The sequence below is a fragment of the Astatotilapia calliptera genome, chromosome 10, assembly GCF_964374335.1.
Source record: "Astatotilapia calliptera chromosome 10, fAstCal68.1, whole genome shotgun sequence".
Lineage (NCBI taxonomy): Eukaryota > Metazoa > Chordata > Actinopteri > Cichliformes > Cichlidae > Astatotilapia > Astatotilapia calliptera.
Window position 1 is genome coordinate 27,002,713 of NC_137431.1, and position 16,732 is coordinate 27,019,444.

The 16,732-nt window shown below is 39.3% G+C and overlaps 1 protein-coding gene across 10 annotated transcripts in view; it reads right to left on the bottom strand.

Annotated features, from left to right (window-relative positions):
* Positions 1-1,474: 1,474 nt before the first annotated feature.
* Positions 1,475-16,732, bottom strand: part of ncam1a (neural cell adhesion molecule 1a) — a 267,850-nt gene continuing 252,592 nt past the window's right edge. For 7 of the 10 annotated variants that reach the window (XM_026181164.2, XM_080307305.1, XM_080307304.1 and 4 more), the window contains 3 exons: positions 15,148-15,264; positions 13,729-14,184; positions 1,475-5,982 (listed from right to left, as the gene is read on the bottom strand). In XM_026181164.2, coding sequence (XP_026036949.2) covers positions 5,862-5,982; positions 13,729-14,184; positions 15,148-15,264 — 694 coding nt within the window. In that variant the 3' untranslated portion in view covers positions 1,475-5,861. The remainder of the gene's footprint in view (positions 5,983-13,728; positions 14,185-15,147; positions 15,265-16,732) is intronic. The other 3 variants (XM_026181169.2, XM_080307307.1, XM_080307308.1) reach the window with 2 other exon arrangements.

The window sequence follows — 16,732 nt, forward strand, 5'->3', positions numbered from 1 at the left end:
TTAATATCCATAAGAACTACTGAGGAAAGTCTGATTATTTAGACGGCAAGGGTCTAATTAGTCCCACAAGCATTCATTAAAATGTGTCTGCTGTTAATTTAGTACTAAAATGGAACAGAGTTTAACATTAGATGTTCTATTGTTGTCAGAAATCGACAATATCTAGTTATTTAGTTTATAAAGACATTAAAAGATAATAGAGTAATATTATGTTAATTACAGAAAATAATGTAGTGTCACTAATCTTGTAACAACTAGCGTCAGGTCCATTTTCAAGCTTGGGAGCATACTGCTCTCTAATGGTCATTATAGAGAACTGCATAGGGTCTGATGCAGTGTATAAATGTATGTCAATGGGTATTTCTTCTTGTAACAAGAAGTTTATCAGTATGAGTGTTTCATACGTCAAAGAGGAGAAGAAAAAGAAAAAAAATACTAATGTTTCTGTTTCATCCATGTAAAAACTCCCAGCTAATATAAGGTGTTAAGTAAAAATGCTGTTTTTATGTTCATAAATGAGTGGATATTTCTTTTTTAGGTAAAAAATAAAACAAACCCAAAAAACAAACATTAGTAATGTAAGCAATTTAAAGAGGTGGCAAACTGAATTTTAAGGTCATACTCTGTAAATGTATTTTATTTACTCAACATTTATGTTCTGTTAATCCAGTATTTAACATGTTACTGCGACAAGTCTAGTATATAAACATACAGTATTTAAAAATATTAATACTTTAACACAAATATTCACTTTATATGTTATATATTAAATATAATTAATAATTAATATAATTATTTACAACAACAAAAAGCTTATTTTTCTTTTTTTTTAAGTCTAGGTAAGTGTTTTGAAATCAGTTGCAGTAGTAGTGAATTTCTTGACCATGAACATGGCATCTGGCTACAATAATGGTTTGCATTTTTGCCTTACAAGTCAAATATCCCCAGTCTGATGCTTGGAGAAGACGCAGATCCCTCTGTGGCTGCGTCAAGAAAGGGCATCGTAAAAAAACATTCCCAGCGTAAACACGCGGAACCATCTGCTGTGGCGATCCCTTATATGTCTAGTTATTTTTTCCTACTATGAAAATACTTTAATACAATTCTCAGAATGTTTAATAAGAATAAAATTCAAGGTACTGTCGCTGAATAGCCACATTTTCCTTCTTTAAAAGATCAAAAGAAATTTTGCTCGATAAATTATTGCCTTAAAATACAGGCCACTGCTTTGAAGGTATTTACCTTCAAATAATGAATGTGATAACTAATCTTAACTGTAGCTTTCAGTCTTCTTTGACAAACATTTGACTAACAGATATCACCGGTGAACTTTTCTAGGTTACTTACATAAAGAACAATTTTTTCATTGCAAGTTTTCTGAAATGCATGTTTAAATATGCAAACGAGGTAGTAAGCATCCCATCATGTGTGTCTGCACAATTCTTGGTATGAAAGAAAAAACCTTAACAAGATGCATTTTTCCTTTAATTTTATTGAACACAAAATTTCCGGCAGAATGCAAGGTCAGAATGTTCTTTTTGCCTCAGTTAGTATTCAGTATTTACAATTGCGACAGTGGGCAGACAGACAGAAGAGTGGCAGCCTACAGATTTTTTTACCTGCAGCATAGAGCTGATGTTTACACACACACACACACAAAGCATAAGAAAAAAAAGAATGGGGAGCTCTGGATCAAAGAGAGTGACCAGTGTTGGCAGTGGAAGCTGAAGGCTCCTGTCTGACTGAATAGGAAGAAGTTTGGGGTTAGACATTTGTGTGCAGGGGATTTATTCTATTCTCTGTGAGATAGAGAACCTTGAAAGGATGCTTTTCATCTTTTTGAAAACCTGAAAAACTCCTCGAGTAGAACTAGATGTCTTTATTCTTACTGAATCAAGTGGTGGAGTCAAAGGAAAAATCCAAGGCTGCTTCTGTGTCGTTCTTGTATTTTTGAGGCTTTGAACAAAGGCCTCTGGCTCACCCGATGTGACTTCACAAATGAATTTTAGGAGGTGTGACTGGAGTGGAAAAAGTTTTCATGTACAATACTTTCACAGGGGAAACAGTGAGGTTTGGTCATGAGACCGCACCCTTTAAAAAAAATTACAATTCAGAGCTGTGCAAGGAAATCACGTTTCTTTTGAAGCAAAATTGCGCAAACAGGACAAAGTTACACAACACAGGGTCAATACAATTCATTAAGCCATAAATAGTTTTTACATAGCAAAAGTGATTACGTGGTAGTATCCTTCTAATATATGTTGCATGCTTGCTTTAGACAAATGTGTTTCAAATATTATAGAGAATGTGAGACCTGAGCGTCAATGTGCCTTGTACTCCAATGTCAGTGTTTTCGAAACATCTTTGTAATATGGTTTGCCCCCCAGTTCAGTTTATTACAGTTTTGACTTGTATTAGTTATGACAAGAGGTTAACTATAAAGATCTACACCACGTGTGTATTTAGGCATTTAAAATTTCCATTTATTATGACAGAAGTGATGACCAAACATAAATACTGTATACAAGACCAAATTATAATAAACCAGAATTCTCCTTCAGCAAGGACACTGCAAGCACTCATAATAACACAATGATACAGCCATTTAAGACTTATATGAGACAACAAAGCTCGGCTTAATTAACAAATCAAATGCAGTAAATGAAAAAGCAAATCAGCAGGGAAATGGAGATGTGAAATGTTTAATGCAGACACTGAAAGAAACTGATCGCATGCCAACATTTTCATATTTAAAGGCACTGTGTCTTTCCAGTTTGCTGCTGTCAGACTTCTGTACATCGGTGTTGCTAATTCTGTCGCATACTATCAGCTACATGTTTCACAAGCTATTTCAACTCTATGACAAAGGACTCAATGGCTTCACACATTCAGTGTACTAGCTTGCAGCCTAAAGTAGGAGGAACACTGTACAAAAAAAGGTCACACATAGTCTCATTACCTTTCAAATCCATAGCAGTGTGGAAAAAATGTTTTCGGTGAACTTCTAAACATATGACGAGATCTTTCATTTCCAAGGATACGTTTAATTCCTGCTTAAAAGAGGCCAAGTTCGTTAAGATTTGCTGAAAAGGTTAGAGTGTACATTCATTTCAAGTCACTAATCCAGGTTTTTAATCACATTTTTCTTTAGAAATCCTTATGGTCTGTGACAGATTGGATATTTTTATTGGTTCAAAAAAAATCTGTGAATTTAGGGGTTTTCAGACCCACTGCTGCAGATGTATAAAATCAAGCATCTTGGCCACACAGTCTGGTTTTAGAAACATTTGTGAAAAAATGGGTCGTTCTAAAGCGCTCACTCAATTTGAACGTGGTACTGTAATAGGATGCCACCGTTGCAACAAGTCAGTTTGCGAAATTTCTTCCCTTTCCCCCAATGAGCTGTAAGTGGTATTACAAAGTGGAAAGGTTTAGCAACCACAGCCACTCAGCCATGACTTGGCAGACCCTATGAAGTTATAGAGCAGAGTGGCTGAGTGCTGAGACGCATAGAGTGTAAATGCTGCCAATGCTCTGCTGACTCAATAACTGCAGAATTTAAAACCTCCTCTGGCATTAACGCAAAATCTGTGCACCGGGAGCTTTATGGTATGGGTTTCTATGCACAAGCAGCTTATGTCTTTGTACTGTACATGCTCACAAATTTCTGTAATGATCAGAGAATGGTTGATATTAGGTTTCCTAATAGAAAGAAGCAGTTACAATTATAGACTGGTTACACAAAAAGCTCAAGATGATCACTTAACCAACTCATCTACAAACTTTCGGACATTTTTAATAAAGTTTCCAGCAACTAGACTTTGTTGGTAAATGCAGTGGTAACACAAGCTCACACTGAGTACAGCTGTGGTGCAAGTGTAAAAACAACAGCTGAGACGATTAGACGGTTAAATCACTGACAGGTAAGCGAATCTAAACAAGCTGAGCTTTTGAATCTCCCGGTGAGTGATGGAGGTTAGCCCAGTCAAGACAAATCTGTGTCAAATATTCAACAACCCTAAGCTAAAGTTCAAACAAACAAACTGAACTGAACACATTTGGCCTCTGATTCACATTTAAGCCCAAAGCTGTCATGTAAACAGCTGGTCAAGAATGCTTAAAGGAGACCTCTAGAAGGAGACTTTGAGGTGACAGCATGTGAGAGAAAAGGAGGTAAAGGTAAATTTCCTCCATTAATCTAAAAACGTTAATGGGTTTGTGTTGTTATATACTGCTTCCAAGGTAAACTCACAAGGACTAAAACTAATGGTTTGCTGTAGTCAAACAGTGAGACCAAAAATTATACACAGGAAGTTGCATTATTTTCAATGTAAGGTAGAGAGCAGACAGTGTCAAATATTAGTTGCAGATCTATCTATATAGCTTAATTTACCGAAGTACTACCCAGAAGAAATAGTGGCCATAAGTCAGATTTCCATTATTTACATCCTGTAGCATCCCATTTCATTGGTCCCATTTATTTAATATATAATCAATGATCAATCCGTCTATTACATTTGGTCACATGTTAACTTGCTTGAGCTGGTGAAGAGCGAAAACAGTATTAATAAATGACTAGTGGGTTTTAGGATACTGATGATATCGAGTATGTAACAGAAGTTTTCACCAAATTCAGACAAAAATAAGGTAGCAATTCTTCTTTGAAACAAGACTTCATCCAGCCTTGAAAGCTGGACTTTAAGAGATGTAATCACTGCAAAGAAACACATTTGTACTCTTCGGTATTCTTCACTGTCACCACTTAATTTAAACCCAACTTGTCTCCTGAAACTTAAGTTTATATACACTTAATAAGCAACATAATAATAGGTTGCACAAATACATTCAGTCAAAATGTATGCATGATCACCTTCTCTGTGTTTTACCCCAAACGTGTTGATGCGTGTAATTCAAATAATGCACTGTTTATAGACTTGCCCTTAACTCGGAGCAAATCTATAAAATAATTTGTAAGCATGCATTAGCTACGTGTCTTGTAAAAAACCATTAGATTGCTGTATATAAATGTCATTTTTAGGACAACAGGGTTGAAACCAATTAATAGTAGTACTTATAGCATGATACATTTTTCACTGGTGTTTTCTTTCATTTATCATGGCTTAGGATACATCTGGACCAGAAACACACAGAGACAACAAAAAAAAAGTCTGAATATGAACCAAATGACAGCAACACATACAGAAATACAGTAAACTTGGAAAATCAGGCATGCTAATGTTCTAATCTCTAGCACTGGAAATAACACATAAAAAAAGCTAAATAGGCAGTTTATCTGCATATTATTCAAACACAAAAAATATCGACAGAAGAAAAAAAAGACCCATTTTTTCATAATGCATTACCATGATGATGACCATACTGCATAAAGAATAGTAGCATCGGTAATGTACATGACTTACATGTGTGTACATCATGAAGGCAGTAATCAGTGAAGTAAAGCTACAGTCCAACCATGTTTATCTACAGGAAAATGTCGATTCTTCTCCGCTGATCAATTTAATATTAAGTCAAAGAAAGAAGGTGAATTAAAAGAGATCAATTTTTTTCTGTGACAAATAAACAGGTAAACTTATGTAAAGGAACTAAGGCAAGTGCATGAGGTCTTTACATATTCCTGGTCAGAAGACACTGCAGAAAGAGAAAGAGACCAATGGTTTTCTTTTTTCTAATTTTTTTTTTCAGTTGCTTCTTGTTGGTTTTTCTAATGCAACGGGGTGGTGTGTGAAATTGCTTTGAGGTTTCAGTGACTGTGACCAACCCCTTTTAACCTTAAAACCCAACAACCCGAACCCTCCCAACCCTACGTGCCCTCTTCTTCTTGCTGCTCACGGCCAAGAAGATTACGCTTTACTTTCGTTGCCATTCATCTGAGGAGCCTCGTTGGGAACTGTCTTCACTTCGGCTGTGGCATTCTTCACCTCCGCCTCGCCTTTAGTGCTATCATCCTTCACAGTCTTACCACTACAGGCACAAATGTAAGAATGAGAGAGACACAGAAAGACAAAAAGAGAGGAGATTCTGTTAGCAGCAAATCACTAAGTCTCTCTTTCACAGCTAAACGGTCTGTTCTGAGCTGCCTTTTGTATCATTTTTCAAAGAAAGAAGGGAGGGGGAAATTGGGGGAAAACATGCAAGATGCTTTGAGGGAATTTGTTTTCCCTCCTGGAACTGAATGCATTTCACACATAATGGGATCAAGCTCACTATCCTAGCCAGACATCAAATAAGAGTACATGGATGTCACAGCTACTTTCAAGGAACAATGAATGCTGATGTGGAATGAGACAGGGCTGGTACAGTAGGCACAATGGATGAGGGAATGAAAGACTGAGGCATAACCTACAACACAAACTACAATTCACAAGAGGATTACATGCCATCTGGACTGAGCTGAGATACAATGGAAAGAGACTTTTGGGCCATACATCATTTAAGTTGAAAACTTTCTGGTGTTCTGGCTCGGATTTTTCTTTTTTAAGTGCATTGCTTTTATGTCTTCTGTACCGTGCTCCTACTGTGCCTTAGAAAAATAAGGCAGGGACAGTGCAATATATAAGATCTGTAAATATATCTAAACCTGACCGCCTTCTTAGATGTCATCTTATAAATTTTTGGTGTCAACTCCTTTAAATATGGTGTAATTATTCATATAAACTGTAAAGCTCCACTAGCATCCCCCAGTGGCTGAACTGCTTATTACATTACGCAATTAAGTTTTTGCTGAGCAGTCACTCAGAATGTACAAAAAGGTAAACATAGCCTGTATCCTCTTGGGCTAATAAATGCTGTCAGCAGGATGTGAGATTATGAAGAAAAAAAATGTTTGCAGACTTGACACTTTTCTCCCCCCAGTGTTCCAAGAAGGAGAACTTTTTTAATGTAATAATATAAATGCACATTACAGGAATTTACATTTTATTTGTGTCCTGGGGGGATGACCAAAAGCTTCAGGGAAATGTTCAGTTTAAATTCATGTTACTGTTAGTTTTCAAGAGTTATGGGGATGGGAAACTGTGAATGGTGCAGATGAGGCTGTTGGATGCTTTGAGTTCTTTTGGCTCAGGTTCAACAGTCTTAAACTGCACAGGGAATCTTTCTTTTAGCTATTTTTGCAATTCAATTTTTTAACTGAATTGCAACAGTTTATAAAATTTTTTCGGTCTGTTAGAAAAAAGTCAGCTGGACGTTGCTTTAAACCCTCTCTGGAGCTCTTTTCACTGAGTCAGTGTCCGATTGAAGTTCGGTCCTGTTTTCTGTCTCTCTTTATCCCTGGGCATCTTTTTATGATTCATTCAGTTGTTCCATTTTTGTTACCGATGAAAATATACCGACAACTCCTGGAGAACAAAAAGCATCTTTTCTTGTTTGTGTTTGTGGAATCAAGACTTATTTTCCCCCAAAGAGATTTATTATGTTGTAGAAGCCAGAACTGCATTGTGAAATCAATTTATAAAGTATTTTCCCCTTCCCGAGTTTTCATTTTCTTGCACAGTTCTCGCACTTACATGCTCATCAAAAACCTAAAACCAAAACATAATATTAGACAAAGACAACCCGAGTAAGTCCAGGATATAGTATTTTAATGATGCTTTCATGTATTACCCTGTTTTATGTGAAAAATGTAATTTTGGCCCTTTGTTAAATCCTGAATTAACTTTGATTAAATACATTTTTTGGAAAGCTGAGTTCAATTTCACTAGCTACACCCAGGAAAGATTACTGCCAGACCTGTTGGATCCAGCGTGTCTGTGTGACTGTGGCTTAAAAAACAAGGTCAGCTAAAAAAAAATAATCTCAAAAGGCAACACCTCATGCCACAATCTAAAGAAAAACAGCTGAGAAACAAAGTCATTGACATCTATCGGTTTGGAAAGGGTTAAAAAGCAATTTCTAAGGTTTTGGGACTCCAGAGAACCACAGTGAGAGCCATTGTCCACAATGGAGACAACATAACAGAATCCCAGGACTGGCTGGACAACCAAAATAGGGTCACAAAAGAACCCAGAATAACATCTTGAAGAGTTAAGTTCAGTCTTCACGATTAAACAAATAAAAAAATAAACTGGTGTTACGAACTTGCATGTCCATGTGTTTGTTTGTGCAGGTGTTGTGTCTTTTTATGTTAATTTAGCTGTGCCAGGGCCCTGCTCCGATTGGTGCGTGAATACACTGCCTCGACGTGACTGGTTCCAGCTGGAGGACCCGCCCATTAAAAGGAGGCTGGAGTACTACAGCGGAAGAGGTCCTCGCGTTTCTCCTCATGACCCAGCAGTATTCCTGTGGCAGCTGCTGGCTGCAGTGCGCTTAGAAGTTGTGGAAGTGGAGTGGGTAGGGGTGAGCTGCTGTTTCTTTTGATCACCCGTTTTCTCCTGTTTTGAGTTAGTTAAGGAGGTCAGACTCTGTCTTTATTTTTGACTTTGTTTTGGTAAGGTCAGGGGTGCGGGATTTGTGTAGATTTGTTTTGTTTATTGTTTTGGCCTTGGCTCACCCTGAAGTGTTGACACTCCCGTTTTGGTTCCTTTATTTCACATTGTAAATAAACCACATTGTAACTAACGGATTTGTTTCTTGTGGCTGCTTGGGTCTTGGGGGGGAAGCGAGTGCCTCACTCATGTTATTGCCTGGCCCTAGACGGGTCGTAACACTGGGCAAAAATGGCATCCATGGGAAAGTTCCAAGGTGAAAACCACTGCTGACCAAAAAGAACAAAAGAAGGAAAAACCCGCCAAACATCTTGATGATCCCTAAGGAATCAAAAGAACATCAGAGCAACAATCAAACATGGTGGTGGTAGTGTGACGATCTGGAGCTGCTTTGTTGCTTCAGGACCTGGACCACTTGCTGTAATTGATGCAACCATGAATTCTGCTCCCTACCATTAAATCCTGAAGGAGAATGTCTGGCCATCAAATGAGTTCGGGTTATTCAGCAGGACAATGATCCTGGACACACCAGCAAGCCTATAAAAAACTGCACTTTGTGTTTACTTGGGTTATCTTTGTCCATCCATTCACTAGCGCTTATCCTTTTCAGGGTACGCGCGGAGGGCGCTGGAGCCTATCCCAGCTGTCATAGTGCGAGAGGTAGGGTACACCCTGAATGGGTCGCCAGTCTGTCGCAGGGCTAATACATAGACAGAGACAACCAGTCGCACTCACATTCACCCCCCCCCCCCCCCCCCCCCAAACACACCTATGGGCAATTTAGTGTTTCCAAGTAGGGATGGGTACCGGTGTCCATAAACATGACATAAACGGTAGTAACCAGACCGAAAAGCAGCGCACATTTCGGTGCTTTATTTCGGTGCTTTTTTTTTCCTGAGCTGTGATACACTTTAGATTCTAGCCAATCATTTTACGTTTCCGAGGATAGTAGGCGGGGCCAGGTACGTACGTTCTGTTAGAGCAGAGCTACAGATTAAAAATGTCCAAGGCGAAGCGGTCAAAAGTCTGGCTGTACTTCACAGCAAAATATGCAAACTCAGCAGCAACAAGTGCTTTAAGCTGATACTGTGATACTGTCAAAGGAGGTAACACCTCAAATCCGATGAAACACCTGGCGACGCATAGCGTTTTTTTTAAAAGCCCAGAAATGCGCCGTATTTGATAGCTTGCTGCGAGACCTCACACCTAGCACATCTACTGCGGGTGGGTTGCCTGTTATGCAACATCCCCCAAAAACACGAAGAGGAGAGTCCTGGCCCCTAGCCCTGCCGTGTAGCAGAAATGATGAGGATGATGATGGCAGCAGCAGCCGTTCTTCTCTGCGTGAGTAGCTTAATGTTGTTCGTGTAATTTACGTTGAGTAGGCTAACCACGTTATTACATTAATGCATGTAAGGTGAACTAGCAAACATCATCATAGCTACATGCCGCTGTCTTCTTGTTTGATGGCAGATACTCCCTTCACCCTGGCTAAAAAGGCTAAAATGACCAAAGAAAAAGTGGAAAACAGTTAAACATGAGAGGTTTAGGACAAAGTTTGTGTGTTTTCCATTGTTTAAGCACTGCTTCCAGCCAAGAGTGATACCATATATGCCCCATAGCTGCAGAAAAGGCTAACATTGTTATCTTTTTACAAAAAACCACCTGAACATGAGAGGTTTTTGGACCAATTTTGTGTTCTCCATTCTTTAAGCACCGGTTCGAGCACCGTTTGAGCACCGGCACCGTTTCAAAAGTACCGATTTGGCACCGGTATCGGATAAAACCTAAACGATACCCATCCCTATTTCCAAGTAACCTAACCCCACTGACTGCATGTCTTTGGACTGTGGGAGGAAGCTGGAGAACCCACGCAAACACGGGGAGAACATGCAAACTCTGGCTTATCTTTGTCAAATATCGAAATGTATTTGATTTTAAATATGTGACAAATATGCAAAAAAAGAAGAAATCAGGAAGGGGGAAATACTTTTTCACTGCACTATACAGGTTTGCGTTGTGCAATTAACTATATAAAAGGTTTAAACAACGATGTATTTTCTGCCATCTATTTCCACATTTTCACTATACTAATATTCCACACAGAGCTGCAGTCCATTGTTTGACATTAGCACTGTACTGTTGCTCATTCAAAATTCTGCCTATCCTATTAGAATGACCAATTAACCTAACAAGTGTGTCTTTAGACTCTGGGAGGAAGCCGGAGTATCCAGAGAGAACCCACGTGGGGACGGGGACAACAGGCTTGACATGCCAGCTGCGGTAATTGAACCCAGGACCTTCCTGGTAACAGGCGACAATGCTAACCACTTAAACCCTCTCTTCTATAATCAACTTGCTTCAACTTTTGACCTTTACGCAGTAAAATTCACATCTGTGAGTCATTTATGCAGTTACTCCAGTTTCAAGTTACTCTCAACTTCACTGAGAACCAAATTACTGATCATTGTGAGTCTAACTGTATTTCAAGCACGTGCAAGCTTCTAAAGAGCTATGCAGGGTATTAGTCACTTTTTAAAATCATTCTTACATCATCAGAAACTATTCACAAGTGCACAATTGTATTGGCTGTTGAGTCAAGGTCACATTAGACACATCATTAGATCAATGTTAAAGATACATTTAAAATCTAGGAATAATAATGAGTGTAAAACATCTATTAATAATGAATTCTTAAAGGTACATATTCTATAGTCTGCTCTTATTTCGTCTCTTCTGTTAAAATAAGTCCAGAGGAGGGCTCTACCGCTCAGATATCCAATAAACCCACAAGAAGTCTGACAAGACATTTTAGTGTTGGGATGCTGAAGAAGGATCACCACATAGATCAGTGGGAGAGCTGTGCTTCAGTCCTGTCAGAGTTATGAAGAAAAATCCCCCTGATGACAAGTTTGGTTTTATCAAGGTGATGTTGAGCTGACAAGAGCCCTGCTTCCAACTGCCTCTCAACTCCCCATACTTCATCACTGACATCTTCCTCTGGCCATCCAAGTGAGTAAAGTATGAGATGAAGAAGGCAGAGAAAGAGGAGTGGCTGTCAGCAAGCCTCTGTAATTTATCTTCTGCAGCTTCCTCGCCATACTCAGACTGTCAGAAAAATCAGGAGAATCTGCAAACTCGTAGGGCCAAAACTCCAAATAATAACCTGTCATACCGCCACTGAAACGACAGCTTCTACAAGAATTGAGACAGAAAACAGAAGTGTCTGGGAGAAATTTGAGGGACTGACAGTTTTCTTTTGGCCTTCACCATCTATTATCTTATCACAATGAAGAGGACAGAGCACAGTAAAGCTGCTGCTTGGTGAATTTTTTAATTTACTTCAGCGATTTCAACTGAAAATTCTTCTGCCGAGTTCACTACACGAAGATTTCTTATGGCGCAGCAGGACTTGAACCCCAGCTATGGCAAACTAAGCACCATTAAGTGTATCACTTACAGTCTATTAATTGCACCTAGCTTAGGTTGTAGTCTCTGGCATTCACCTACTGCTGCTTGTTTTAAGAGGTCAATTAAAAACTACTTACAAAGACTGACATGTGATATATGATTTTAACACCGTAGGGATGAATTTAAAGCTTTTGATCATATTTTTCTGTTGCTTATGATAAAACAAGCACTCAGGGCTAGATTTAGAGTCCCGATATTTGCACAAAACTAAGGAAACAATTAAATCCTGTTTTAAACTGAGTCTAGCACTCGTAAGTTGGTACTTGTAAGTCTTTTTCACTCAAACTTGCATTTTGCTGTTTCACAAATGGCTTTAGAGCAAAGAAAACCTTTTAATTTAAAAATATAAACTTTTTAAAGCAATTTTAAATACTGTGATTTTACAGATTTTGCAATATGTTTACATCATCAGCTAATTTAATTTAAGTTGTAATCTTCTGTACATCAAAAAGAATTAGATGTAAGTTCCAGCCTTGATCTTGTTTGATTCCATTTCACCCATGTTGAGTGCACTGCTTCTCAGCTTTTACGAAGAAGCCAAAAACCAGAACACTAAGGAGTGGGAAACTCATGTGCATGCAGCTTAAAGCAGGAAAGACGTGTGCCTACAATGTTCAAGTAAATTTAACCATCTAACCCATTTACCATCGTCCAGCTATGAATGTTTCAAATACCTGCAGTCGGCACCAATAAAAATAAAAGCCCGGTTTAATGAACTGATTAAAATGACTGAATATATTTTTTGTATATTAGGACAGTGGGTGTTGCTAGATGCCCCAGAAGGTGAACAAAATGCATCATTCTCCTACAATCTGCCCATGATGATGAGGAATATGAGATGGCTTAGATGTATGGTAGGAGAAAATCTGTCTCTACTACGTGAATAAACAAACAGGTGGAGGAAGGTGGTGGATCTTGATTGATGACAGGCATGCTGGTAGCATGCTACACTGGTAGCATCCCAGTAGATCATTATCCTTGCTACCATTAAAGGAAAATTCCACTCTTGCATACTCCTAAAATTCATAATATTCTTGAATAATGTGCAATATAGTGTTAAAAACAATGGGTACATGTTTTAAAAAAGACTTAGGTTTACTACTCATGCAATGTTTGAAAATGTTTACAGCCAAAGCAGTTTTCTTTCTTTAAATTGGATAATTATTTTAACAGTTTTTGTCTTGAAATCTAGGTGTGCTGCAACTGTTGCTGCTGGAAATGTTTTTAACCACAGCTGATACCAGACAACAGCCCAGAATATTTTTAGGGAATAAAAAGACCCATCAAAACCTCCAGTAGGGGAGAACTACTTAAAAGCACTGAGTCATTTAGATTTACCTTTTTTTTAAAAAAATAAATAAATGTGGGATCTTTCACAATATAATAAAGAAAAAAAAAGAAGTTTTTAATCTCAGAAACATGATGGTTTGAGGCTTTGAGAATAATGTTTTTAAGATAAACACAAGTACAGTCATTTCCACTATGACTGCTATTTGGCTCCGTGCTTTGGCCTCTAACAGTTTATATTTATGACTGTGAATTGTCATTAAATAAATAGCAATGGAAAGACTTTAGGAAAATATCGAGACCAGGAAATAAATTTAAACTAATTAACAAGTTTTAAGGAATCAAATCTTGATCTAAAGCTGCCTGCTATTTTCTGCCACATGCCTGATGAGTGCAAAACTGCTTGGGGAAGTCTGATAATACATAAGTGGAATTTTTCCTTTGAAATGGAAGACTTATGAGCTAAAGGGATGCTATCAGGCTCAAAGAGATACTTGGAAAAATACAGATATGGAGGTGCTCATACTCATTTTGGGCTGGTGTGGTCGAGTCTGTGCACGGGGCATTAGGAACATCCTTGGTCGGGCCGTCTACTTGTGAGTCCTTATTCTGGGTGCTGTCAGGGGCTTTGACTGAGTCCCGCGGACTCTGTGGCCCATCAGCATTAGCAGAGGGTGGGCTGACTAGCTCTGATACAAGGAGTGTTGGGTCGGAAGATGCGGCAACTTTAGGGGTGTCGCTCAGGTCAACCAGAGGTCCAACATCAGGTTGGGGGTTAGATTTATGCGAATTGGCTGTAGGGCTGTTTTTAGGGTGAGACTTGGCATGGGCCACTTGGGTTGGGCTGGAGGTGTTGGTTGTTAGTGTGGTTCTCTCACTAGCAGGACTGCTTTGTGCCGTGCTAAAGCTCTCAGTAACTGAGTTAGCAGCTGTGGAGGACAGCAGATTTACCACCATCGGCGTGGTGTCTGCAGCAGCAGGCCTGTTTTGTGGGGAGAAGTGGGAAAACAAGGTAGGAGAGGGAAAGATAGGGAGTTGGCACAGGGGAGGAAGCAGAGGGCAGAAAAGTGAGGGAATCAAGGACAACAAGGAAAATAAAAGAGGTAAAAGGAGAGTGCACGTCGGGGGATAAACAAAGCAGATTAGGTTTCTATTGTGCTGCAGTAAAATAAAAAAGAGACTACACAATCAAAATGTTAGCAACAAAATATTTGTAAGGGGAAAACATAAAACAATCCAACAATAAACTATAAAGGGAATGGAGGGAGTTTCAGGATTAAGATGCTCGGATGTCTTTCACAAGCAGTTTTCCCAGCAGAAGGCGGTGTTTGTTCATGCTTTGAATGTGTCTGAATGATTTATGCACCTTGGCAAACTGACTCAGAAGGAGATTCGACAGCGCTCGGCTTTGAAATGAGACGACTGAAGTTTCAACGACAATGTACTGTGATAATTGTTAAGTTGGTTGTTGCGCTTGTTGCTTCTTGTTGCAAAAATAACATTTGAATGGTTTGAAATTGTGCCAAAAAAAGGAAGTCAAGCAAATGTATTACTTTCAATATAAAATGGCAAAATCTGGAAAGTCTTAGTTAAGAGATGACCCAAAAATGCAGCGCCCTACAGCCTGCATCATGGTTCTGTGGCCGTGCATATAGACCAGCACTTGCAGAATCATTTCTATTGAGTGTTCACCGTAGGCAGTTAAGTGTGATGCGTCATACATGGTCATACATACTGTATAGACAGCGGGACATTTTAGCCTTGCATAAAAATGCTTACAGTGTAAATTACCAGCACTGCTCTGTGGTATGTATAACAGTCCTTACAAGAGAACTGGGTCAATATTTGAATGAAAGCTGGGCCGGACCAACATTATATTTGTAAAATGTTTCTGCTCAGAGCAAACCAATGATTTGCTTAATCTCTCTGTACTCTTGACACTCACTCAGGTTCTGTCAATGGCGTGGTCTCGTTGGGCTCAGTGGCACCTCCTCCTTCTTGGTTTGGAGTGTTTTCTTCCTCTGTTCTCACTTCAACAATAGGCTCCTTACACTCATCTTTGCTGTTATCCAAAGGAAATATTGTTACCAGGGTTATGAATTAAGTGCACTTAACTAGGTGTGTTATTTTTCAACCCTACAAAGAGAAAAATCTGGCAGTAACAATGTCAAATGAACAGGTTAATTTTAGTCAACTAAAACATACAAAAACCCGTCAAACGCACTCACCCTATCATCCTCTTTGATCATCTTCCACCTGCACTGACCTGTAAGCTCTGATTGGTGGTTTTCCCTGAGGCCTTGTGTTATCATCACACTGCTCTCTGATTGTGCTGAGCTGTGTGCATTGCTGGGACTGACCTGTTTAAACGCAGGGTGCTAAATAACGCTATAACTCTCACGATGCACTTTCACTAAATTTGTTTTGTGCGAGCTGTCAGAGCTGAAATATTTATTTGTTGCATTCGGAGCTGGCGAGATGACGGACAGTTCGACGCATAGAACAAAATGTTTGATCAAACACAGGCGAACATGCAGTAACTGCATTTCAGCGCCATTAAATATTTACAGTTGGTGCTGAATAATTGAGGGAATTTCCCTAAGGATAAAATATAAAGATTTGCCTGCTTTCACTTTAGCTCAGCACCTTGGGAATTTGCTCTTTTGTCTCAAACTCGTGGGCAAAGACTTAAAAACATGTTTTTAGTGTGTACTTACATACATCTACCCAGGAATCAATGGAGTCTAATAAGCCCTCATACAGGGAGTGCAGAATTATTAGGCAAATGAGTATTTTGTCCACATCATCCTCTTCATGCATGTTGTCTTACTCCAAGCTGTATAGGCTCGAAAGCCTACTACCAATTAAGCATATTAGGTGATGTGCATCTCTGTAATGAGAAGGGGTGTGGTCTAATGACATCAACACCCTATATCAGGTGTGCATAATTATTAGGCAACGTCCTTTCCTTTGGCAAAATGGGTCAAAAGAAGGACTTGACAGGCTCAGAAAAGTCAAAAATAGTGAGATATCTTGCAGAGGGATGCAGCAGTCTCAAAATTGCAAAGCTTCTGAAGCGTGATCATCGAACAATCAAGCGTTTCATTCAAAATAGTCAACAGGGTCGCAAGAAGCGTGTGGAAAAACCAAGGCGCAAAATAACTGCCCATGAACTGAGAAAAGTCAAGCGTGCAGCTGCCACGATGCCACTTGCCACCAGTTTGGCCATATTTCAGAGCTGCAACATCACTGGAGCGCCCAAAAGCACAAGGTGTGCAATACTCAGAGACATGGCCAAGGTAAGAAAGGCTGAAAGACGACCACCACTGAACAAGACACACAAGCTGAAACGTCAAGACTGGGCCAAGAAATATCTCAAGACTGGTTTTTCTAAGGTTTTATGGACTGATGAAATGAGAGTGAGTCTTGATGGGCCAGATGGATGGGCCCGTGGCTGGATTGGTAAAGGGCAGAGAGCTCCAGTCCGACTCAGACGCCAGCAAGGTGGAGGCGGAGTAATGGTTTGGGCT